This window comes from Phragmites australis, chromosome 6, assembly GCF_958298935.1.
Source record: "Phragmites australis chromosome 6, lpPhrAust1.1, whole genome shotgun sequence".
Lineage (NCBI taxonomy): Eukaryota > Viridiplantae > Streptophyta > Magnoliopsida > Poales > Poaceae > Phragmites > Phragmites australis.
The window spans coordinates 15,236,188-15,260,867 of record NC_084926.1 but is presented as its reverse complement, the minus strand read 5'-3'; the positions used below and the strand labels follow the sequence as shown (position 1 = coordinate 15,260,867).

The 24,680-nt window shown below is 47.5% G+C and overlaps 3 protein-coding genes across 4 annotated transcripts; all 3 read right to left on the bottom strand.

Moving 5' to 3' along the window:
- Window positions 1-1,200: 1,200 nt before the first annotated feature.
- On the bottom strand, window positions 1,201-2,165 carry LOC133920500 (uncharacterized). Its single transcript, XM_062365115.1, has 3 exons — window positions 2,116-2,165; window positions 1,966-2,047; window positions 1,201-1,853 (listed from the first exon to the last, which is right to left on the bottom strand). Exons 1-3 carry the CDS (start codon window positions 2,119-2,121, stop codon window positions 1,495-1,497), a joined length of 447 nt encoding a protein of 148 aa, XP_062221099.1. The 5' UTR covers window positions 2,122-2,165; the 3' UTR covers window positions 1,201-1,494.
- A 7,551-nt stretch (window positions 2,166-9,716) lies between these two features.
- Window positions 9,717-10,408, bottom strand: LOC133921874 (disease resistance protein Pikm1-TS-like). Of its 2 annotated transcripts, none has more exons than XM_062366937.1 (2): window positions 10,275-10,408; window positions 9,717-10,159 (listed from the first exon to the last, which is right to left on the bottom strand). In XM_062366937.1, the coding sequence occupies exons 1-2, from the start codon at window positions 10,278-10,280 to the stop codon at window positions 9,788-9,790; spliced, it is 378 nt and encodes a 125-aa protein (XP_062222921.1). In that variant the 5' UTR covers window positions 10,281-10,408; the 3' UTR covers window positions 9,717-9,787. The 2 variants fall into 2 exon arrangements, with proteins under 2 accessions (XP_062222921.1, XP_062222922.1); XM_062366938.1 differs by having other exon boundaries at window positions 9,717-10,156; window positions 10,275-10,405.
- Window positions 10,409-23,228: 12,820 nt separating this feature from the next.
- Window positions 23,229-24,347, bottom strand: LOC133920499 (uncharacterized). The gene has a single exon (XM_062365114.1). It carries the CDS (start codon window positions 24,236-24,238, stop codon window positions 23,318-23,320), a length of 921 nt encoding a protein of 306 aa, XP_062221098.1. The 5' UTR covers window positions 24,239-24,347; the 3' UTR covers window positions 23,229-23,317.
- Window positions 24,348-24,680: the final 333 nt, after the last annotated feature.

Below are 24,680 nucleotides of genomic sequence, written 5' to 3'. Positions count from 1 at the left end.
TAAAAAATCCTAAATTAGAGTGAGTATTGCTATCTGGCACATGTTCCTTCAAATTGGCCATACATTTTGAGTCCGCCGGCTCTTCTAGCATGGTTACTGTTCTTCTTTGCAGGATACAGAGAAACCTACCTCTTAACCACGCACGAATCCATATGCACAAGACATGTTCCAAAGGCGCAGATAATCCATCTAGCTCCAAAGTGCCCTTAGCAAATCCGCATTCTCCAACCATCAGCTTGGAACTTAGACTCTCATCTTGAATTCAAATTTCTAACTCTCATCAGTAGATTCGAATGTTCATTATGTTAGCTAATTGGTTAAGTCCTTTTAACCATTGAAACATTGAGCTCGAAATCTAAATATTAGCTCATACCTTTAAAAACTTTCAAATTGACCTTTCTACTCGAAATTTCTGATTTTCGTACTCTGCCCGCAGCTTAACAGAGCACATCTCGATTAAGCAGAACAGCAATAGCGACGCAGCAGGTAGGCGATGCAAGAGGTGGCGTGCACCTTCTGGTTTGGGGAATTGCCTGAAAATGGTCACAATCTGTCATGAAGCCATGCCAGCTGCAGAGGCAAAGCGTACGGGGCTCCCGTGCTTCTGTGATGGACAGAGCCGCACGGACAGACGGACTTATTCAGAGTAGAAAATTAAACTGGCATGCGCTGCTTGCCTCCCTGACCCTGACTTGTCATGGATTTGCAAGCCATACAATACAAGACATAGCAAGTGCCAAGTGGCCATACAAGGCACTCTAGAAGTGTTGGTAGGCATTGGGCGGGAAGCGGTGCTACTGCTACTTAGATGCCGGTGGTCAAACCAACCTTGCCGCCGGCGTGGCGGACGCAGCAGCGCGCGCGTCACAGGAGCGTCGCAGTCATCTGACCTGACAGGGAAGCAAAAAAGAACTGCGCATCGGCGTACGCTGTCTAACCGGAGTTGCTTTGCCTTTAGGGTGTGGTTGAACGATTAAAGCCCGCCAATTTGTGCGCAGTGTGAATATGGACACTTGATGAAACTGTGCGGTAGAGTTTCTTTACAGGAGAAGGAAAAAAACATGTGGCAGCTAGAGCTAGGACTGTGCATCAATGCAGTTCGCCGTTGATTCGGCAGTTAACACAGCAGCGTTCAGTTTTGTAAGCTTGTAAACCCATGGAAGCAGGAGGGATGATCAGCTGATCAAAGAGTGAAAGAGATTGAGCTCAAATCCAAGATAATAGTTGTATAGCACTCTACTAAAATTCAAAATTCACACCTCATCACTAGCTGCACAATCCACACCACACGCAGCATGTGACTACAAAGGACAAATGAATGAAACGAGGGACGTCGCAAAAACAAGTCCCGATCGAGAGACAAGATACCTAGCTAGTCCAGTATGAAACTGCAGTAGTGAAAGCAGCGCACACGAACGCAGTAACACACGCCACCTACGTAGACGTCGTAGAGAGCACGCTCTACGTTAAGTACAACACAACAAGTCCGAGCTACTACATGATGGAGCAGCCGTTCGGGTCACCGGCCGGGTAGTACTCGTGGTGCACGACGGTGGAGGGGTACGACGGCGGCGGCGTCTGGTGGTAGTACTCGTACGGACGGTGGTGGTAGTACTCCGGCGCCGGCGCGTAGCTGGGCGCGGCATAGCCACCGTCGCGCGCGCCGGCCTGCGACGACGCGTAGTAGCCGCCGCCGGCCGTGTACCCGCGGTCCTGCAGGGTGCGCAGCTCGACGATGTCGGCGTGGCCCACCTTCCGGCGCAGGCGGCTGGTGAGGTAGTTGCAGTCGACGCCGTCGCCGACAACCACCAGCAGGTTCCTGTCTTTCCCCGCTAGCGTCACCGACTCCACCCCTGCTCGCACACGCATCGTTCGTCATGTCAGGTTCTGACGCATTGATCACAGCGCTACCACTTTGATCGTGGAGAACAAATCAAGGCGAGGATGGAGTCGTATCTCTCGTACCATCGATTTCCGCTGCGACCTTCATGGCCTTGGAGTGGCCCTTCTCGGACGAGCTCCCCCGGATCCTGATCACCATCTCCGTCTGCAGCAGCAAGAACCCAAAAGCTCAGATAAAAATCCTGCCACGAAATGCGTGCATGTTCACTTTACCCTCATGCTGTTGTCGAGTAAGCGAATGACAAGCACGAGCTAGCAAGTCGATTTATGGGGAGCAGAGCAGAGTAGCGCCTCAATTTATATGTGCCTCGGTCTGTCTCTTGCGTATATACCGCAGCCGGTTAATTTCACGGCAATTGCCCACGCAGTGCGTGTCTCCTTCACAAGATTCTTTGCGTCGAAGTAGAGTAGCGGCCACGATCAGAAAACACGGCGTGATAGTTCGTTCAGACTGTGACATAAATACTTGAATACGAGGAACCGAGGAAGACTTCAACTATTTAGGGTCTGTTTTGTAAATCTTTAGCTCTAAGAATTTTTGAAGTAAGATATTTTTAATTTTAAAAATCATGAAGTTAGAGCTGATGATATCCTTAGGGTTTTAGAATGAGTTATCTTGTTTACATTTTACACTAAAAATAATAAATATTGAAATCACTTTATATTAATCTATAAATACCAAATCTGAGATGAAGTTAGATGCCGAAGTGCTGCCAAACACTTGGTCTCGGGCAAATAGTAGGAGATACTTGGTCGCTAGAATATTATACGGTTGCATGGAATTTGGGGGCTTGCAGCTACCGTTTTGACTTTTGAGCATTCAGAGCGATCTCTGCCATCAGATAGAGAGTGTCGGTTCAGCAGACGGCTTGGATTGCGCCAGGGTTGATTTGAGAGTATTACCAGTCAAGAGTGCTGGTAAGACCGACCAGATGATCAATTAAAGAAATCCAGCGGAGTCCGGGAATGGTTGCCAAGTTGTCATCTAGTCAAACCAACTCCATCGATCATCGTCTGAAAAAAAAAACTTCAATCTGATTCATCGAGGTGATGTGTTGCAATTCGATAGGCCCTTTCGTTTCTTGTTTTTGTAAGAACAGAAGGAGCGTTCTTGACGCGGAGTAAATTCGAAATCACAGCTTTTTTACTGTTGATTTACTAGTTACTTAGCTTTGCAGCTCCTTTTGGAACCGACGTACTTACTTAAACTTGCTATCAAAACCTTAATCTGCTGCAAAACAGGCAGGACTCAGTAGTGCTTGCGAGTTTGGACTTTGTCCTCTTTACTGTTGGAGACCTTTCTCACACGTTTTTTTAAAATAAATTGTCGTGAAGGTTTTTTGTGAAATTGCCGGTGTTGAAGTTGTCTCAAACAAAAATGTCGCTGGAGTCCAAATATTGGGGGGGGAGGGGGCGAACTCGGAACTTGCTCTCGGAAAAGTGTGATAGGAATGTAAAGCCGGTAGTAACAGTAATGGGCCAGAACGTATGGAGTTGGGCCATTACGCTCCTTACCATGACAAAAAGGAGCCCATATGAAAAAAGTTCATGGGCAAGATTTCCACATCACGGCAGCCTTGTACAGTACTGTAGCAATGTACGAAAATTTCCGTGCATGTACAGATACTAATCCGTACGTACGCACGTTAGCTCTCTTTACGTCAGGGCCGGCCCTAGGGGGCAGGCAGGGTGAATACCTAAGCCCCCAAAACCTATCCATATTCATATACATATTGTGTACTATCTCTATTTTTTTTATTTGACACCTATTTTTTACTGTAGTAATTTTGATCTTATATTTTTTAAAAAATTATAAATAATTAAAACTTTCGTATCATTAGATTTATCATGAAATATACTTTATTACTTTTAAGTATTTGTAAATTTTTCGTAAAAAAAACGTGAGATCAAAATTACTATAGTAAAAATTGGTGACAAGTAAAAAACAGAGGTAGTATTTTTTATTTTGTATTGAGTTTTGACCTATATCAGTTTGTTAGGCCCATAACGTGCAGGCTATATCACATATTAGCAGCCTATATGGCCACGTGGCCCATATCGTGCGGTTAGCACTTAGCAATAGCACGTCGCCTACACACGTGTGCTGATTGCCAATGCAGCCGATCTGATCTCGTATTCTAGTGTCTTCTCGTCTCCTCGTCGCATCGTCTGGCGTCTAGCAAGTACCGTCACAGGCAGCAGCGCCGCTGACGGCGGTGACCATGACGACCTGAACGCTCTGCCGGGGAAATCGATCAAGTCATCGCGTATTCATGTGCTGAGTGCAATAGATCAAGCCAGCTTGAACTTCAGGCCATCTGGGATTGCCGCTGAGTGCCTGGGAATCTAGCCATCTAGGATTGCCGCTCAGCCCGAAGTCTCAAGGTAAAAAAAATCTCATCTCAATTCTCACGCAGGCAACATCAGAACCTATTCTTGATGAGTGATGACTTGATCGATGCAACATCAAACATGCAAGCAAAGTAGCAAACATGCAACCTGTTTCTTTCATATTTCCCGCTTGTACAATTTAACAATTAGCGTGTGATGATTTGATCAGTTGTACTTTTAAAGTAATCATATTAACTCTGCTGACGACTTGTCCTAATCGGTAAGATTTACATGTTTGTAGTAAGCTATAAGCCGTCAATTGACGGCACGGGTTGGGATCTTGGGATACAAATTTTTGTAAGTTCCATATCATTATGTGCTAATTGGTAAGATTTCTTTTAAGTCTATTCTATGTTTTTATAGTTTTACACTAGTTTTCAACTGTTATTGTATTTTTTTTTTCAATTTTTAGCACATGTTAGAAGAAATTGTTTAAGATAATCTCTACAAAATGTTTAAGATGAATACTATTTTTTATATACTTTAAGTGTTTATAGAAATAATTTTATTAATATATTATTTTTATGTTTCAATTTAATGTGGATCCTATTTTTAATTTCGCTCCAGCCACCAAAATCTCAGACTACCTCTGCTCTACATGATGGAACAGCCGAGCAGGTGTTGTCCGGCTGCTTCTGGTACCCATACCCGGCGGCGGGGTGATCGTAGACATGCACCGGCGGTGCCGGGTAGTGGTAGCAAGGTTCACTTTACCGGCTGTGTAACATCCTAATTTTTGGCCAAATCAATTTCAAAATTTAATTCAAACAAATCCTTTCAAATCAATTCAAAACTATTTCAAGTCCTTCCAAAATTTTAAAACCCTTTTTATCTCTCTTAGGCTCAATCCCTCTCCCAACCCATCAGCCGACCCATTCCCTCTGTTTTCTTTCTTCCCCGGCCCAGCCATCTTCCCCTCTGGGCCGCGCCATTTTCTCTCCCTCTCCGGCCTATCTTCCCCTCTCCCTTCCTTCCCGCGCAGCTCCGGCCCAGCCCACTCGCGCACCTCCTCTCTTTTTCTTCTTCGCGGCGACCGTGCTCACGCAGCGCGCGTGTGAGGAGCTCGCACAGCAGCATACGCACGAGACGCCATCGTGTCATCTGCTCGCCCCGGCCCATCCTCCCTCCGCGCCAACACCTCCGCGCACGCGTGTACTGGGTAGCTAGAGCCGAGCCGCTCGACTATGATAGCATTTACGTTGCCTCTACCAAACTCGGCAAGTGCGCTCCCACCGTCGTCCTTTCCCCGCCAAGCACTCGTTTCTCCCCACCTATATATAGCCCGCCCGAGCTCCGCCTCTCTTCAGCGCCGCTCATCAAGCTCTTAAGGCAAGCCTTCCCTCCCTCTACCTCCCTCTACTCTCACTACCTCTGCTGCTCTCACTCTCTCTTTCTCCACCGATTTTTCCCCATCATTGATCTCCCCCAATCGAGCCCCAATCACCGCCATTTTCGGCCACATACCGCCACTCTCCACCACCCTCACCTTCCTCTCCAGGGCCTCCATCAAGCCTCCCACCGAGCTTCCTGCGCCAAGCCAGTGGCATCTCGCCACCGACCCCTTTTCGTCCCTCACCACGGTTCGGAGAGCCTTAAAATGGACTCCTCGTGCTTCCCTCTCCCTCCTGGCGGTCTCGCCGGCGAGATTGGTAGCCGGGAGCCCTGTTTCGGTGAAGCTCCGGCGAGCGCGCCACCGCAGGACCCCTTGGCTCCGCCATCCCGAGCCGCCCCGGTGGGCTGCCGCCACGCCGACCGATGCCGTCGCCCTCCTGTCTCTCCCTTCCTCTCTGTATTATTCCAACGGGTGGGCCCGACTGGCTAACGCTATCAACACGACCGTCAGCTCCCCCGCCAGGCCACCGTGAGTCGACTTGGCCCAATGGCCAGTCCGTCAAGCTAAGCCCAGAACAGAAGCAAGCCCACCGTGCACAGTAGTTTTCTCTTTTTCTAAAAAATCAAAAATTCCGAAGAATATTCTGGGTATATTCTATCCTTTTTCTTTTTCTGATTTATTCCACCGATTAACTTCGGAAGCCCATAAACCCTCTGTTTCAACTCCGATTTTGACGATTCTTCCTCCAATATTCTCCTAAATTCAAGCTCTATCTTTTCATAATATTTTCATAATTATTCCAAATTTAATTATATTTATTTTTATGTTTGCTTGTTTGTTTGTCGCGTTTAGAAGCCAGAGAGCTCGTTGAGGAGGAGGAGCAGGTGCCAGGAACCCAGAAATTCGAGGATTTCAACGAAGGCAAGTCTCAATCTGTTTTCCTTTGACCATATTGAACCCGGTTTTATCAACACCACCTGTAGTAGCTGTTTTACTTCGATATAATGCATGCATTATTGCTAGTTGGCATATTTTAAATTGTTGATCTAGCTATAGCCTAATGTAGCTTAGTCAGCCGTTCGTGTTTATCCTGTGTGCTTAATCTTGGCAAACCTAGGATCTCGCCATGGCTACCTTACTTTTGCCTACGCGATCACCTTGTAATAGTATGCTTAAGAACGATAACCTTTACCATTATTTCATGCTTAATCACATCTAGCTTTTCAAAAGTGTAAAATTTGGTGTTAGTGTTGTGTGGATTATGGATGGGTAGATCCTTGATTGGATGATAATGATAAATACCTACTTTGGGGTTAGAGCCAGGGCAAATCAGGGTTCCTTCAGGAATGCTTAGGGAGGTCGGAGTGCTGTCGATGTGACAGGCTTCGAGAGGAGTGCTGCCCGTGTGGCAGACTCCATGTGGAGTTGTTTGCTTTGGCTCGCTTAAGGACCGAGTTGATGTGACATCCTACCTAGTCTATACAATACAACCACTCGACCCTGTATGGACAGGGCTTAGTCTAAATCCCCCAGCTAGTCTACTACCGTCTGGAGGTAGTCCTGCAGCGGGAAACCATGGAGCAGGTGCAGGTGGTGCAGGCTTGGCGACCCAGTTGGAGGCCTAGCAAAAGGTCATGAACCCCTGGTTAGCTCCTGTAGACAGTTAGTGAGATAATGTTGTAGTGGGTAATGGCTTTGTTGAGTCGCGCTTCCACGACGGTGGATTGTTGTCGAGCTTAGTTTGTGGGTAAAGTGTACAACTCTGCAGAGGTAAAACTATTCGAATAGCCATGTCCGCGATCATAGATGAACTATGGTTCAATCGCAGCAACTAGCACGGATTGCGTGTGTTCTCCTTGTGAGTGAGTGGGCTAGGTATGCCCTGTTTTGGAATATAGATCCGACCGTGTGCCATGGGTTGCAGTGGACGGGGTGTCCACCAACAATAAAATTTGGACAACCATATTTATTACCGATATCGTTTACATAAACTGCTTTACATAAATTGTACCATGCATGTGTACAACTTATCTTTCTGCAAAAATTCAACCTTACAGCTATTCCTTGCCATTATCTTATGCATGTATTCGTACCCCTGCCGTAGTGCAAGGGTTAAGACTTGTTGAGTACTCTTGTACTCACCCTTGCTTGTGCTTTCAAAGGACGACCCAGACTTCACCGAGGCAGACGGTGAGGCTGACGAGTAGGCTTGGTTGCATCCGCACCCGAGTTGCCTGTGGAGTGACATGTTCGTCATGCTATCTCTGCTATGTACTCTGTTGTCATAGACCATTTTTATAATACACTTGGGCTTAGTGCTGTACGTGTTATTAGGATGGTGGATTATGCTCACCATCCCTCGTGTTGTATGGCATTGATAATACTTGATATAAGATTCTTATTTACCAGCGATTGATCCAGGGACTGATATAATAATAATTTTAAGCACCGAGGATAACCCGGGGCGCTTCAGGCTAAAGACGAACGGTAAACCCGGTTTACCGGTGGGTACCAGTAAAAAAACCAACCGATCAAAAAATTTCAAATTAATTTGAGTTTTAAAATATATATAATATTGAAGTCATAGAATATTGTACAAATAAACATCTAACATACTGTTATAGTGCATCACTTGGTTCTACGAGGTCTAGGTTCGAATCCCTCCCTCCTTTTTTTGATTTTCTTTTTTTTCTTAAAATCTTAAGGTTGCGAATCTAAATTTTGAATTGAAGTCATCTCTCGTAAACGTCTTTACATTCTCAAAAAGATTGGACCATAGTAAAAAATCACTTATCAGTAATATTTGAATTTTATTTATTTATTTTTTGTTTGAATTTTGTTTAAATTTGTTTGAATTTGTCCGGTAAAACTCCGGTAAATCCGATATCTCCGAGAAATCAGATTTATTGGTGATCTCCGATAAATTTTATTTACGGGTAAGGTTTTCGGGGTACTCGCCCCCGGCGGAGGCGGTCGCGGCGACCGGCTTCTTGTCGTGGTCCTTCTTGGTGTCGGCGACCTGCACCAGCTGCGTGGGGCTCACCTTTCTTGCGCAGCGCGCTGGTGAGCTCGATGGAGTCCACGCCTTCGCCTACAACGACGACCTAATCCCTGCCGTCGCCGGCAAGAGCCACCGAGTCGACCCCGTCCGTCGCGGCCACCAGCGCCATCGCCTTGGAGCGGCACTTGTCGCACGTCATCTGCACCTTGATCACGATCTTTTGCCGCGACAGGATGAGTATGACAGACAATCGCCATGGTTTAGAGTAACTCTCCCGGAATTAGAACGGTGAGCACACTGACGAAATTAAGGACATGAGCAAGCTGCAAAGATTCAGGGAAACAGGAAGTTATTCGCGTACCTTCATTGCCGATTCTTTATTTCTAAACTCCAAAATCCAAATGCCTCCGGCAAAACGATCTAGGTTTTAAAAATGATCTAGGTTCACCGCGCTGTATCCAAATGCACATCACTGTCCCTATTGATTCAAGAGAGCACTGTGCTGTATCTAAAGACAAGATGGACGCCTGATCCCGTGCTTTCAGTTCCTCCATCGCCTCACTCGACGATTCGTAACCACCGCACGCGGAATAATTATCAGTGATCTGGTATGTCAGATCGCGTCGAGGGCACATGCATGGGACGGCTGATTAATCCGGAGGTCGCGCACAGTTTTCTGTTCGGTCCTCTGAACAATTAACAAAACAAAACGGGGACCTTGACTTTCAAGTCACCGATGGCCGATCAGAATGCTGACATGTAACGGCTCCGCGCTGTCCGAAAACGATGTGCATCTTAATCTTAATTATATATGCAGGGCTCCAAATAATCTGTTTAACGGTTTACCAATCAGGGAGCCTCGGCAACAATCAACGCAGGAGCTTTTCACATCTGCAAGGTGCATGCCGGCTCCAGTAAACTCCAAATTGATTACCAGTTACACAAAGCTAAAAAAAGAGTTTAGAAGGCAGGAATTTTTTCCCTTCCGAAAGAGACGAACTATTATTTTGCAAAAATCATGTAGAATTCTTGTGAAATTTCTGCGTTCCAAACAGTACTGAGCTTTGTAGCCGTATACACACGTAGCGCTTCAATAAAACTAGAAATCTGTACTTATACAATAGTACTAGTCCAAGCGTACATGCATGCTTGTTCTCTCTCTACATTATGGAGCAAGTGTTGTCTGGCCGCGACTGGTACACATACCCGTAATCGTACCAGCCGGCGGGATGTTGCTGCGGCGGCGGGTAGTTGCAGTACCAGTACTGGGGCACGGTGAAGGCGGCGGCGGGCTTCTTGTCGTCTTCCTTCTTCTTGTCTTCGCCGACCTGCAGCAGCTGCGCGGGGCCCACCTTTTTACGCAGCGCACTGGTGAGCTTGACGGAGTCCACGCCGTCGCCGACGACGACGACCTGGTCCCTGGCGTCGCCAGCGAGCGCCACCGAGTCGACCCCGCCCGTGGCCGCCACCAGCGCCATGGCCTTGGAGCGGCACTTGTCGCACGCCATCTGCACCTTGATCACGATCTTCTGCTGCAGCAACGACAACAGGAGACAACAACGTTACGGTTTATTCGAATTAGAAAAAATATGGTTCGAGCTGCAAGCTGCTGCAAGGAATCAGGAGACCATGCACATATGTGTGTACCTTCATGGCTGGTTTCTTGGGGTGCTGATATGGTGCTCCTCAAATGCCTTGCGAGTATGGAGGCAGAGACGAAGCGGGGAGAAGAGGTGTCAAGCAATTGCCTGCTGAGCAGAGTATTGGCTCTGAGCTGCTATATATAGCGGAGTAGTACAGCTGGAAGCGAAGACTTGGCCTTGCTGGTCAGGTCGCTTCGTCTCCGCTGCGTCCAACGCGGAGGAAGCCGTGTCTCGGAAAAGTGCAGTGGTGGGTACGTAATATGCTAGAGATTATGAAAACCAGCTTAAAAAATCTGTAGTTTATCTAATCAATTCAGATTATAGTAATTCCATAATTTGGCTCCACCCAATTAAAAGCAGATAATAGATGGTAAAAAGATATTTTTGCCCCCGCACCTTATCCTTTCCGCCAAGCTTTTCTCCCTCACGCATCCCGGCCTCTTCTGTCTCGGTCGCGTGCTCTCCCAGTAGGGCGCCGCGGCCCAATCCTGCCGCCGCCGGCCCATCCTGACTCGCCGGCGCCGCCCAAGTCTTGTCATCCGCCGATGGACCTGTTTGGGGAGCAAGGCGACGACTCGGAATTCGTGGATCCCATCACGCCGCCAAGGCCATCTTCTTGGAGCCCGACACCTCCCTTGGCGGCCGTGCCGTTCCTTCTCAACGCGGTTCTGACGGAACGGAGGGCATCAACCTCAATTCCCAGGCCTCCAACCTCCCCAACATGATGTCGTACAGCGACCTCCTCTTTTCTCCATCGTTGCCCAACATCGACGAGGCTGAGGTCGCAGGTAGTCATCGGTGCACTGGGCCTAGTCGATCCGCCAATGCTGGATGTGGGGCCGTGGTGACACGCACCGGATGGAGCGTCGATCCTGCATGCACAGCGGCAAGGTCCTTCCGCGCTCCTAGGACGGCTACCAGAGGAGGGCATGCAACTCCTCGGGGCGCCGCCGCCACAGCTGAGGGTCGTGGAACACCTCGGGTGCCCGCCGTCGCAGGTGTGAGTGGTGGCACACCTCCGGTGGGCGCCCCCGCAGGTGGGAGTGGTGGCACTCCTCGTTTTGGCACCAGCACAAGTGGGAGTGGTGCCTCTCCATGGCCGGCTGATGCAGATGGTGGTCCAGAGGATGAGGATGAAGGATTTGGGGACAGATCGTCGGTGAGCAATTTTTTTCTTGCCCTTTTGATTTTGTGAACTGATGATGTCGTGTTGTAGGCATGTGTTCTTGACTTGATGTCAACCGAGGACCTTTGTCTCAAATGAAAAGGTTGTAATTGATGAGGTCAAGTTTTTTTCTTGCCATCTGTGTGTCTATTTATCAGCTACTATGCTCAGAATATACAATCTTCTTGCGGTTGATACTGTCACTGCTGACATTGCTTTTACATTCCCAAGATGCTTGTTGGTTTTCAGCTACATAAGTTGCCATGTACTTGTTAAGGAAAAAAAGTGCTACATAAGTTTCTAGTGGCATCTTATATTGTTCTGCTTACATAAGAGCAATTTTGCTTACTTCTTTTATATGACAAATCTGCAATAGAGGGAGGACCTATATGGCAAGGCTAATTGGACTTCGGCCAATACTGGAATTTTCTGTGACATATGTGTTGAGGAAATAAAGGTTGGGAACAGGAACAATGGATTTATGACCTCTAGAGCCTATAAGAACATGACTGAGAAGTACTATATAAGTACTGGGTTAAAACACTCTAGACTTCAGCTGAAAAACAGATGGTAAGGACTTAAGGGGCTATATAGCTTTTGGTTGTGGTTGAACAAACAAACTGGACTTGGCCAGGCAAATGGAACGGTGGTGGGTGATGACACCTTTTGGAAAGTACACACCAAGGTACTTGTTAACTATACTGTTCATACTGTCTTTGTTGATCAACTTGTTAATGTCCAATCAAATTTTTTTCAGGGACATTCCAAATGGAAGAAGCTAAGGAATGGGTCCCCAGAGTGGCTAGACCAACTAGAAGTGATGTTTGAGCACACTACTGTGGATGGATCATCCTCTTGTATTCCTGGCGAGCACATTGCTGACGAAGATGATGAAGGTCGCGAAGGTGATGCAGGTGATGGATACGATGGAAGTCCTATGAGTACCACTAGTCTGAAGAGAGGTACTAGTTCTAGTACTTGTGCTACTAGTCCACGGAAGAAATCAAAGAGCCCTATGGTCAAAATTATGAAGGGACTATTGGACACTATGCAGTCCAACAGTGCTATAGCCCAAAAGGTGATGCAGGCGGAATTGAGGTCAGAATCAATCAATCAAGCGATGCGATTGGCTGTGGAAAGTGGGGCAGCGGAAGGAAGTGTGGAGCATTTCATGGCCAGCTAACTTGTCGGTGGATGAACACCGCGAGCAGGGATCCTCAGGATCCCCTTTGAGATTCGGCCGGGGGGCTGGTCCTGGAACTACCTCGTACGCGAGGTTAATGTGAGTGGGACTTAGGCAGGATGGATCGTCAGCTAGTAGAAATGAATACACCAAGAATTTAGACAGGTTCAGACCGCACGGAGGCGTAATACCCTACTCCTGTGTGTGCAGTATGTTTTCAATGCTCCTCTTCTTTCCTTTTTCCTCGGATGCCTATCCCTCTCTTTACAAAGTGCTCCCCCCCCTTTATCTACTAGGGGGAAGGCTCTTCAGGGAGTGCCTAGAATGAGGGCACAAGTTCCCGTAAATAATAAATAGAAAGTGATCATCATTGGTCTACAGTTGATATTACAGAGGGTTGAAAATACATCCCTCGAACGGTTCCATCGGTCTTCGCGTTCCAGCTTTAGCAGGCGCAGGGACGCTCACCGGCCAGCTTCTGAGTACTCTCTCATGCCCGTTTGGTCAGAGTAGGTCTGACACGGTCTGATGTAACATGACGATAAGCCTCAAGCCCATGAAAGATATCTTCAAGTCGTCTTTCTTCATGGGCCCCGCGAGGGGACATGCGATAGGACCCGCCGTATTAATTGTGCCCACACCTTCTTGCCAGGTGGCGGCAGGGATTGGCGTATTCAGTACGGCAGACGTGGGGGAGAGTGGTTGGATGTGATCGTCCACGCTCCCTATTAAATGCGGTATGGGGCCTCCCACCGATCGACACCTCATCGTGGAGTCCCTGCGGGGTCCACCAGCATGGGGCTTGCCGGGTGCTCGGGGCTCTCTGGGTGCTCGGGGACCAACTGTTCTTGGCCCCGAGCACCCACTCCTGGACCTTGCTTCCCTTGGGTCCTCGGGGCTCTCCGGGTGCTCGGGAACCACCTGTTCTTGACCCCAAGCACCCACTCCTGGACCATGCTTCCCTTAGGTCCTCGGGGCTCTCTGGGTGCTCGGGGACCACCTATTCTTGACCCCGAGCACCCACTCTCAGACCATGCTTCCCTCGGGTCCTCAGGGAGGTGGTCCCTGAGGGAAGGCGCCATGTGGTACCGCGCTGTCCTGACCTCGGGACTCGGGAACCCCCGGATCCCATATCACCGACACAACTGTTTGTCAAACCTGAGAATCGTGATGTTTTCTTTACCTTTACCACCAACGAAGGAAGGCTTGGTTGGTTGAAGAGGTGGTGCCAGCTGAAGAATATGTACTAGTCACTGAAGATTTGAAGTTGTCTACTCGCTTATGTCCTATGAACTGATGTTGATTTATGACCTTATTTCCTCTATGTAGTGCTAAACAGAATTTGCTATATCTGTGAACTAATTTTTGGATATATGCTATCTGTGAACTGATGCTTGTTTGGTACTGATGCTTGTATGTGAATTAACGCTAGGCTATCTGTGAACTGATGCTTGTCTGGTACTGATGCTTGTTGGCTGTGAACTGATGCTTGGATATATGCTTGTTGGCTGTGAACTGATGCTTGGATATATGCTTGTCTGTGAACTGATGCTTGGATATATGCTTGTCCGTGAACTGATGCTTGGATATATGCTTGTCCGTGAACTGATGCTTGGATATAAGCTTGTAGATGAACTCTTCTTCAAGTGATGTGGAGGATGAAACACTTGAGATTGCATGGTATCAACTTGAGGTGATGCAACAATATGGCGCTCTGTCATGCATAACTGGTATGTACTATGATGATACTTTCATAAACAAGTCTGAGACGAGGGAACCTGAACTCTCTGGGTATGATTGGGTTATGAGAACCCTTAATAATCCAACATCTTGCTTCAACATGTTTAGGATGAGTAGTACACTTTTTGGTAGGCTACATCAGTTGCTAGTGTCATCTTACGGCCTGAAGTCCACAAAAAAGATGAGCTCCATAGAGGCTTTAGCCATGTTTTTATGGATTATTGGTGCCCCACAAAGTGTTAGACAAGCTGACAATCGTTTCGAGAGGTCAACCGAGACGGTTAGTCGGAAAGTTGAACAAGTCTTGCATAGTGTCTATATGCTCTCAGCAGATATTACCAAACCAAGAGATCCAGAATTCAGGATGGTGCATCATAGACTACAAGGTGCTTGTTTTTCACCATAATTCAATAACTGCATTGGAACAATAGATGGTACACATGTACCTGTTGCCGTGCCAGCGTCAAAGATGCTTCAACATGTGGGACGTCACGGGTATTCCACACAAAATGTCTTGGCTATATGTGACTTCGACATGAGTTTCATGCTGTCGCAGGTTGGCCAGGACTGGTACATGACATGAGAGTGTTCAATGATGCTATACGCAAATATGGCGACAAGTTTCCACATCCTCCACCCAGTAAACTCACTTGTTGACATCTTATCTCACTTGTGACGAAGTCAAATTTGAAATGTTCTTTTTTTATATATAATTTGTAATGTTATAAATTTTTTAGAAAATTTTATCTTGTCGACTCGGGCTACCCTAACCAAGCGGGTTATCTTGCACCGTACAAGGTGACGAAGTATCATTTACCAGAGTTTCGACAAGGCCCAAGACCAAGTGGCAAAAAGGAGGTATTCAATTTTTTGCATTCATCTCTACGCAACGTCATCGAGCGTTCATTTAGTGTTTTGAAGATGAAGTGGAGGATCTTGTTGGACTTACCAAGGTATCCAATGATAAAGCAAACCAAAATCATACTTTCATGTATGGCCCTTCATAACTTCATTCGAGAAAGTGTAATGACGGATGCAGACTTTGACATGTGTGATCGTGATGAAAACTACATGCCAATCCTGACGACCTCTTCATTTCAATGAAGTGGTGCTAATAGTCAAATAGGTGACGAAGATCAACACATGGATGTCTTCCGTGATAATCTTGCTAATGCTTTGTTTGCTATGCGAGAGTGATTGTGAGAGGCTATTTGTATGGGTATATATTTAAATTTGTATGAATCTTACAACTTTTACTTTTAAAATCCCTATATGGATATTTGTATGCGAGAACCTTGGGCTGCAAGAGCCTTGGCGCTTGTTCTCTGTACATAACTTTGCTACATACATCTCAATCGGTCTCTCTATGCACCGTCAACCCTTCCTTCCGATCTTGACTTATGCACTACATCTCTATACATGCCAACTCGATCATGAGGTCGTGGCGGCGTTGCTGTTGCCGGTGGCGGAGGCGTTGGATGAGGAGCTGCGCAAGCACAACAATACTAGCAGCAGTGGCTGCGGCAACGCCAAGCCTCCTTCCCTATGGGTGCTTGGGGACTCATACGCGAACACGAGGTTGCTGGAACCTGGGTGACCTCAGGCGGGAGCTAACGCACGCGAGGTGGCCAAAGTGTTGTTGCTAAACTGCAAGGGCAGCAGGAAATTAGGAAAAATCAGCAAGGGCATTATGGACAACTAAAATCCAACCACCTATAATCCAGTGATCCAAACAGCTCCTAGATTATTATTAGCCAACTTTTTACTATCCAGCTTTTTATAATCTCTAGCCAAAATCTAGATTCTTATAATCTCTAGCTGATCCAAACATGGCCTGAGTCAGCTCGCACGAGCTCGCTTTTGGTAAGCCCGAGCTAGGCTCAGGCTCAGGCTCAGGCCTGTAGCTAGCTCAAGTCGGCTCAGTTTGGCTCGCGAGCCAAGTGGCACCACGGTTTGACGCAAGCACATCCATACACACAACGACATGCAAACACACACCCATCATCCAAAGCCAAGAAAACACTAGACCCATCGCACAAGCTGGCATGGCATCATTTGTCCTCGCCTTTGCCTTTTTCACTTCTCCCCAGGCTTTCTCATCTTCTCCGCCCTCATTTAATTTAAGTTTATTTGTTTATGAAAAATAGCTTCCGGATTATAGGTTTAAAAAAGCTAAATTGTAAAAAAAAAAAACTAAAAGTCCAAAAGCTAAAGTTGTTTGGCATCCTGTATTCTAGAGTTGGTTGGATGTTTATTTTGTTGTGTAATATCTGTAGTACTCCTATTTTTTCTAAGTATGTACATATGTATATTTAATATTTTCTTTCATTGTTTTTCATATATGATCCTAATTATATGGTAATTGAATTGTGCGGTATGTATGTATTTGCCACTACATGATTTTGGACTTGTACCAAGATGAGAAATATAAATTTTCGTAATAAAAAACATCTAAAGTAGCAAATATAACCATCTCATCTCTCCAATCCACTACAAGTCCAAGATTAGCATGAGTTCTGACTCTGAACTACCTACGGTTACACCAGACTAGCAGATGCTGAACTTTAGCAGGCAAGGGCAGCTAACGCCATAAAGAAGTTGAAATGCATCTCTCAGTTGCGTTCTTCCCATTACAGGGAGATCCTCATGGTTCTCATCGCGATTGCGATGCCTCAGAGTGTGTGCAAACATCGCGAAACAATCAATCCCTCGGTCGCGCTAGCCAAAGGGAGCTCAGCGCCTCCTCTGCACCTTCCATGGTAGCACAAACCACAAACACTAGAACTTGTCAATACTGAACAATCACACACCACGCAATCACATTTGCAACGTAGATGGTAATTGCATTCCTTGTTACTACCTTGTGATCCCCTGGTCGTTCCTTGGACACCGCCGACGAATCCACATATCCGGCGACTCTCTACGTCATGGCTCCACCCTACGACGGCACAATATATCACAACATATAAGCCTCACAAAGGAAAAAAATCACAACATGAAAGGTGCATTTCATGGCAGGAATGTAGTACTAGTTAAGAAGAACAAGAACAGAGGAGTAAGGAAGCAAGAGCTTGGCGCACCATTTGAGCGTGGCGTTTGTCGCCGCTGTCGTCGACGTCGGTGGAGGCTGTCTCTGGAGCGAGCTCGTGACGACGATGCCGGAGTCGCCCCAGTTCTCAAACTGCGCCGCGGCGATCGCCGCCGCCCATGGAAAGTAGAATCGGCCGGCATCTGTCGTCACCATCCCCGGCGCTGCCATGCCCAGAGAAGCCGCTACTCCTCCATGCTGCGTCAAGACAACCTCCATCAAAATCACACACAAGAAGCCAGAAGAATAGTACCTAGCAACAACCCAAGAAACTCACCGCGGCGGCGAGCGGCGGCACGAAGGTGGTGATGGTGAGGTTGCTGGAGGACTTGGAGCAGGGGTTGGGGTCTTCACATCGCGCAATGCGCACGTAGCAACCATCAGAACTCACGCATATGGACATCCAAGAAACGAACAAAAGGCGAAGCAAATAAAAGAAGGCGTTACTGAACGGGGGGTCGAGAGGGAGAGGGAGGGCGCCGTCCCCGACGTGGTATCCACCCGCGCCCTCCTCCGCCCTGCAACTGCACCGCGCCGCACGAGACAACCGCGGAGGCCGAAAGCGGGAAAGCGAATAGAAGGCCGAAAAAAACGTTTCGGGAAAACATAATTGCATTAGTGGGTAATTATTTGATGTTTGTGTGAGTATTTTTATTTTTTTGAATCATAATATGTAAAAAGTTGGTTAGAATTAGATGGTAGATTGTGATAAAAAAGATCAGATTTAAAAAAACAAATTGTACAATTTAACTGTGTATTTTAGTTTCAGTTTTTAAAAATAGCTTTTTAAAATCAAAGCTAAAACAGACAGGTCTTTAATTGTCTCCTCTAATCACTCCAGTTCAGCTAATTAAACCCTTACTCTAATTAACAATGCAACTCAGGTGAGCTAGCACTTGTTGGCGCTGAAGACGAGGGCACGTGCCCTGCTGCTGCACTTTACTGACAATGGACACCACCGGGTTCGTCGACTGCTCAGCGCGAACGCCAGGCAGTAGGTGCCTACGTTGTCCACGGGGATCAGGTAGTTCTTTGCCGGCAACCGCAGCGTTCTGCCACCCTCGAACTGCAGCGCCACCGTGGGGGCCTCCACGCTCGTCCGGTCCGATAGGTCGTAGCACGCCCCCGAGGTGCGAGCCAGCGAGAGCGTGCCCCGGAGGAACGCATCGCGGACCGCAGCGTAGGCTGAGGCGGTGGCGAAGTCCCCAACAGTGTAGGAGTTGTCGCAGTAGAGGCACGCGCCGGTGGGCTTGACTCACTTGCCTAAAGCCATCTCCAACCGTTGCCCGTCGCAGTCCCAAATCCCTTCCCGATGGGTAAACGCGTGCGACGGGAACAAGGCGGCAGGTCCAAGGGGTTCCCTTCCCGGGCCGGCAGCGGACGGGATAGGAGAGAGGTTCCCACGCCCGGGGGAGCCTCTCTCCTTTCCCTTCGCGGATTCGCAGCGCGGGGCAGGGGGTGTCGTTTGTGGGCGCGCGCTCGGGCGGAAGAGGCGGCAGCGAGGGGAGGCGCTATCGGCGAGCGCGACGGAGGAGGAAGGTTGGCGGCGTCGGCCAGGGGATTCGGACGGCTGCATCGACGGGCGCGTGTGCAGGGACGCGGCGCCGGCGAGGGGAGCAGCGTACGAAGCGCAGCGGCGACGCAGAGTGACGACGGGAGGTACGAATCATTTTCCCCCAAAGCACTTGGATCTATGGATGTCGCGGTACAATAGGCAATCCGGTGTACGGGTGCTCAAGGAGGCGGTCTCCTCCGGTGGGGGGCGGGTGGAGAGTAGGGTTCCTGTGCGAGGATTGGATGTGGAGGCGCTGCAGCGCGAGGACGGGCCGAAGGCCAGCTCTGCGCGAGGGCGGAGGAAGGTGTGGTTCCAGATCCAAGGAGTCCGGATGAAATGGAACAAAATGCACAAAGTATTTCGTTCTTTCGTTCACCTTCTGTATTGGATTGTTGACGAAGCAAGTGTCGCTGGAGTGCTCACTGACAGAAGCAACTTTGGCTTGGTCTGGGCAAACACCTTGCGGTTCATACACTCTTCTTTCCTGCACACGAGCTTGCCTTCGGTATACGAAACACCAAGAACACTGCTTTTCCCCGCACGTTTGTTGTGTGACCATTGGATGGGATTGTTCTGTTTATGTTCCTTACTTTTGTACAAAACTGAAAACTAATCAAAAGGATGGGATTGTTCGGTTGTTCTGTTGCATTTTCTGGAGCCTATAGAGTTGCATTGCATGTTCAGTCTTGTACATTTGTGGTATAGTTCATACTTTCATAGAACAATCAAACTATTATGGAAAAATTGGATGGTAAAATCTGTTGGTTACATATATTTCAGAGTTTGTGGTATGCCTTACTTTTCAATGCTTCGATCAGTTGAATCAGTATATGAATCTTGTCATTCATGATAGGCACTGTAAAATCTGTACGGTGCTTGACTGAGTCTTTATGTTTGTTGGCACATTGCGACGTCGCCGATGCTATTCCTCCGTGCTTGTAGATGGATGCCGCAATGGTAGCTCGTGTCGTCTCGACGATGCAGGACCATGTCGCAGAGGCCGCTGCCGCTTTGAAGAAGGTGGCCAATGATAACTTGAGTCCCGACAGCACCCCTGCTGCAGTGGATCTCAACATGGCACTTCTGCAGGTCGAGACCATTGCGGCGGACTTGGAGCAACTCGTGTTCCAAGTAGAGGATGCTCTTAGAGGTGGTGTTGTGCACAACCCAGTTGCTTCGGACGCCAATTACAGCGTGGCAGTACAAGAGGAACCATCAGCTTCCATGGACAGTGACAACGACGTCATCCTTCCGGCTGATACCAGTTCGGAAGAGCTTCTTGTTGATAGTTCAGATGATGGAATGACCATCGAATCTGATCGTTCATGGAGGCTTTAGTTGGGAATGGTGTTTGTTACCTAATTGTTGGGAATCTGTGAAGTCGAGGTAGCCGGTCCCCAAAGGTTGACCTCTAGTTAATTGTCTTGTACTGTTGTATTCCTCCGTGTTGTAATCATTGTTGCGTAAGACCTATCCGTCGTCATGGTAATGCTAGTGAAGCAATCTAGTATGAATGGTTAATGATCTGTGGCAGGTCCTAGAGTTTTGTTCAGTTGTCCGTGAACCTGTAATGCAGGCAATGCACCAGGAATGGTTGTGGGCTGATGAAGTAATGACATTAGCTCGAATGCTTGATTTTGTTGCTTGAATGCCTTGCAAATTTGTGCTATATAGTGCGTGTTTCCTCACTAGTTACAAACAGAGGTAGCAGTACATTATGTTGTTGTGCAGGAGTCAACCTTTTTGCAGTCCAGGAGTGGTTGTTCAGTAGTAAACCTTGTTGCACCGAACAATGTGAACCTTTGAACAGTTCTCAAATTAAACCTTTTTGCAGTGAAGAATCTAAACCTTTTTGCAGTTCTGCATTTAAACATTTTTGCATTTATGAATTGTAAGTTCATGGTTTTGTGTTGTCCTGTGCAGGTGCTCCATGGATCCATTCTACGAGAGTTTTCTTCAGGACGGAGTGCAGCGGATGACATGGTCGGGGCCACAAATGCAGGGGGCATCGTCCTCAGTTGCAGCTAGGGCAGAGATGGGGCAGTTTGTGTTTGCCGATAGTCCCGATGTCCATCCTGTTCCGGAGGAGGAGGTGGGGCAGTTCAGCATGGGTAGTGAGGGCAAGATAAGGAAGAAGGTGACCACTGCGAAGAAGAAGAAGAAGGCGGACCCGAAGACGGACCGAATAAAGTGGACAGATGCGGAGGACGAGCTACTCGTCTCTGCATGGTTAAACGTGAGCCAGGACCCTATAGTTGGAACTGATCAGTCAAAAGATACGTACTGGGGAAGGATCGCCAAGTACTTCAACACGTTCATGCAGCCTTCAATGATGCCTAGATCAGATAAGGCTTTGATCAACCACATGAAGGTCATCACGGACGCAGTTAGCAAGTTTGCGGTTCAAGTTCGGAAGGTGGAGCAGCTCAATCCAAGTGGGACCAACGAGCGGGACAAGGTACATAAGTCTGATTTGTACTTTGCTTACTGCCTAGAATGATATCACACATATTTCAGATAAAGTTAGCCGTAGTTAATTCTGACTAGAATTATATCACATTGCTGCTGCTGTCTTCAAGTGGGACCAACGAACCAGTTTTGGTAAACCTTCTATTCTTTTGTAGTTTTTCTGATTCTTCAAGGTTTGTCATGTTCTCACAGAGAAACACAAAGAACAAGGATAATTGCACCTCCTGTCAATTGTGCCCGTGAAAAGGGGAAAAATGAAAATACATAGATAAAAGAACTATGCTTCATAATATGGTTTAATGGACCAAATATTAAGCATAAGGCATTGAGTGTAATTCAAAATACAATACCTAGGTGGAATACCATGACTTACAGTTTCAGTGCTCTCAGCATTTTGTTCCTTTTCTTGCTTTCTTGTATTCTGCCCTTTTTCTTGCTTCCTTATGCCGACCAATGATTTAATCGAGTGATTAAATCAATAAACAACCTAACTGATATAATAGGTCAGTCAGAAGAAACCGCTATATATGTCTGTCATTACTCTATCTAGTGGTTGCCAATCTCACTTATAACTAAGCATACAATACTAGTCAGGACTATGCCACCAAACTTGCCAAGTACACATTGCTGCTGCTGTCTTCGTTGTAGGCTTATTTCAGATCAAGATAGCCGTAGTTAATTCGGAGTAGTATGTGTTATTGCTGCTGATGTCTTGTTGTAGGCTTATACTTGGTCACCTGAGTGAGTGTTCATGGCTGATTGCATGGCGTGTTAGATGGCTTATACTTCTGTAGTATGTGTATGGTTTGATCACAAATAGGTAGGCTGTCTTTTTCATTTACGAATTGTGTCATGGTTCATGTGATTCGCAGATGGCACGGGCTTGCACAGCGTACAAGGGGATTGAGGGGAAGCCGTTTGCTTATACGCACTGCTGGGTTATGCTCGCCGACCATCCCAAGTGGCACGCGCACGAGTCCACGAAGTCACAGAAGGTGCAGGAGGTAGCTGACGCACAGTCCCACCCAACACCCTGCAATGAAGTGCCAACCGACGCAGCTTCAAACGCCTCTACAGATCTTCCTAGGCCCATTGGAAGGGAGGCAGCTAAAGCGGCCCGTGCGCGGAAATCAGCTTCCAGTTCTTCTTTGCCTACCGTGTCTGGTGGGCTGTATGCAACTCAACTTGTGGAGATGAGTGAAACGAAGAAGATTATGGTGGAGCTAAAGAAGGAGCAAATTTCTATAATGCGTCTGCAGGCATCCGTTCAAGTAAATGATCAGGACGAGCGTATAATGAAGGTTGACTTGGAGAGTGTTTCTGGTCCCCTAAGAGAGTACTACAGGAAGAGGCAAGCAAAGATCTTGGCGCGATGGACTACCGTAGAACATAACCCGTAGAGGTTCGGCCGAATGTTTGACGTTGCTACTTCGGCCTAATAATATCCACATTCTATGTACTTCTGTGTTAAATTCGAACTATTCCTTTCAAAACTGCTACATTACCGCTTGGGTTTGCTCGTGTTTGGACTAGAACTCGGTATTTTTTTTGCTTTTGTCACCTGCTTGTACATCGCAGCGGACATGTTTGCATGTACATTCTGAGCAGTATTTGTTTCCTCCTGTTTGGAGTAGCCCTGAGTATGTGCTCATCGATCTCTCGATTCAATCAGTATTTGCAATAGGGCCACAGTCATGATAGAAATAGTTCATAATTTATCGGTACCTTACATTGCAATTGAAATACCATAAACTCACATTACAACGAAGACGCTTCGACTAGACCGAACATTAGTAAAGAGACATTCGAACGAAGACAGTACAGTTGGGCGGAACCTGATGACCTTACTATTGAGCTCCATGGTGACTCCATATGTGCTCCACCAAATCATCACGCAATTGGTGGTGTATAGCCCGGTTCCTAATTGCTTCAGTTGCTTCTATGTATTGGAGCACGGCTTGGTCTGGATCACGACCCTCGATTGTCGCTTTCTCGCCCATATATTCAAACACCTCATCCACATCGGTGCCGCCTCTCTCGTCCTCAATTACCATATTGTGCATTATGATACAAGCGGTCATAATGTTGTGTAGTGTGCGTTGTTCCCAAATTCTTCCTGGACCCCGAATTATGGCGAACCGCGACTGCAGGACGCCAAATGCGCGTTCTACATCTTTCTGAACTGCTGCTTGCATGGCGGAGAACAGCACGCTCTTGTTCCCCCTTGGTGATGGGATAGGCTTCACTATGGTCGCCCATTCGGGGTAAATTCCATCACCTAGGTAGTAGCCCATGTCGTACGTGGTACCGTTAATGGTGTACGACACAGGAGGGGCAGTCCCGTCCGTGAGCCTGCTGAAAATGTTAGAGCGGTGCAAAACATTTATGTCATTTAGACTACCGGGCATTCCAAAGAAAGCATGCCATATCCATAGATCGTACGACGCAACCGCCTCCAAAACTATAGAGGGTTTGCGCGTATGACCGGTATACGCGCCATGCCATGCTTTCGGGCAGTTCTTCCAAACCCAATGCATGCAATCGATGCTACCTAGCATCCCGGGGAACCCTCTCTGCTCGCCGATGGCTAACAGTCGGGCAGTATCCTCCGCGGTGGGAGAGCGTAGGTACTCATCGGAGAAAAGCAAGACAACAGCTTTCACAAACTTTGTCAGGGCAAGCATCGCTGTGCTACCCCCGATCCGAACATACTCATCCACTGTGTCAGCACTGACTCCATATGCCAGTTGTCGTATGGCAGCTGTCATCTTTTGAAGGGGGCTTAGCCCCAGTTTCCCAGTGGCATCCCTCTTCTGGCGAAACCATGGGTCGTGGTTCTCCACAGCAGTGGCTATTCTCAAGAACAAAGTCCGACTCATCCGAAACCTGATAGGGTGCACAATCGTTAATAACCAAAGACAACCTGCAATTGTGTTTGTATGGAAGATGCGCGTACCTACGACGGAACAGTATATCACCATACACTGGGTTGTTGCTGAAGTAGTCCCGAAATAGCCTTGCAGCACCTTCCTGGTGCCCACGATCTATGACCGCATGTCCTAGGACTGAGCCCCGATGACGAGTGCGACCTTGGGTCCGAAGCTCTTCCTCCTCGATGGCGACCATCATCATCAATTCTTCCTCATCGTCGCTCGAGTCCGATGAGAACATGAACTGATCTCCAGACGTAAATGAGGTCATTGTGTAAGT

Bases quoted from the DNA above. Each gene is read 5' to 3' on its own strand.
- LOC133920499 (XM_062365114.1), bottom strand. From the start codon at position 24,238: ATGACAGCTGCCATACGACAACTGGCATATGGAGTCAGTGCTGACACA.
- LOC133920500 (XM_062365115.1), bottom strand. The intron at 1,854-1,965 runs GTACGAGAGATA...GTGTGCGAGCAG, and splicing joins GGTCGCAGCGGAAATCGATG to GGGTGGAGTCGGTGACGCTA.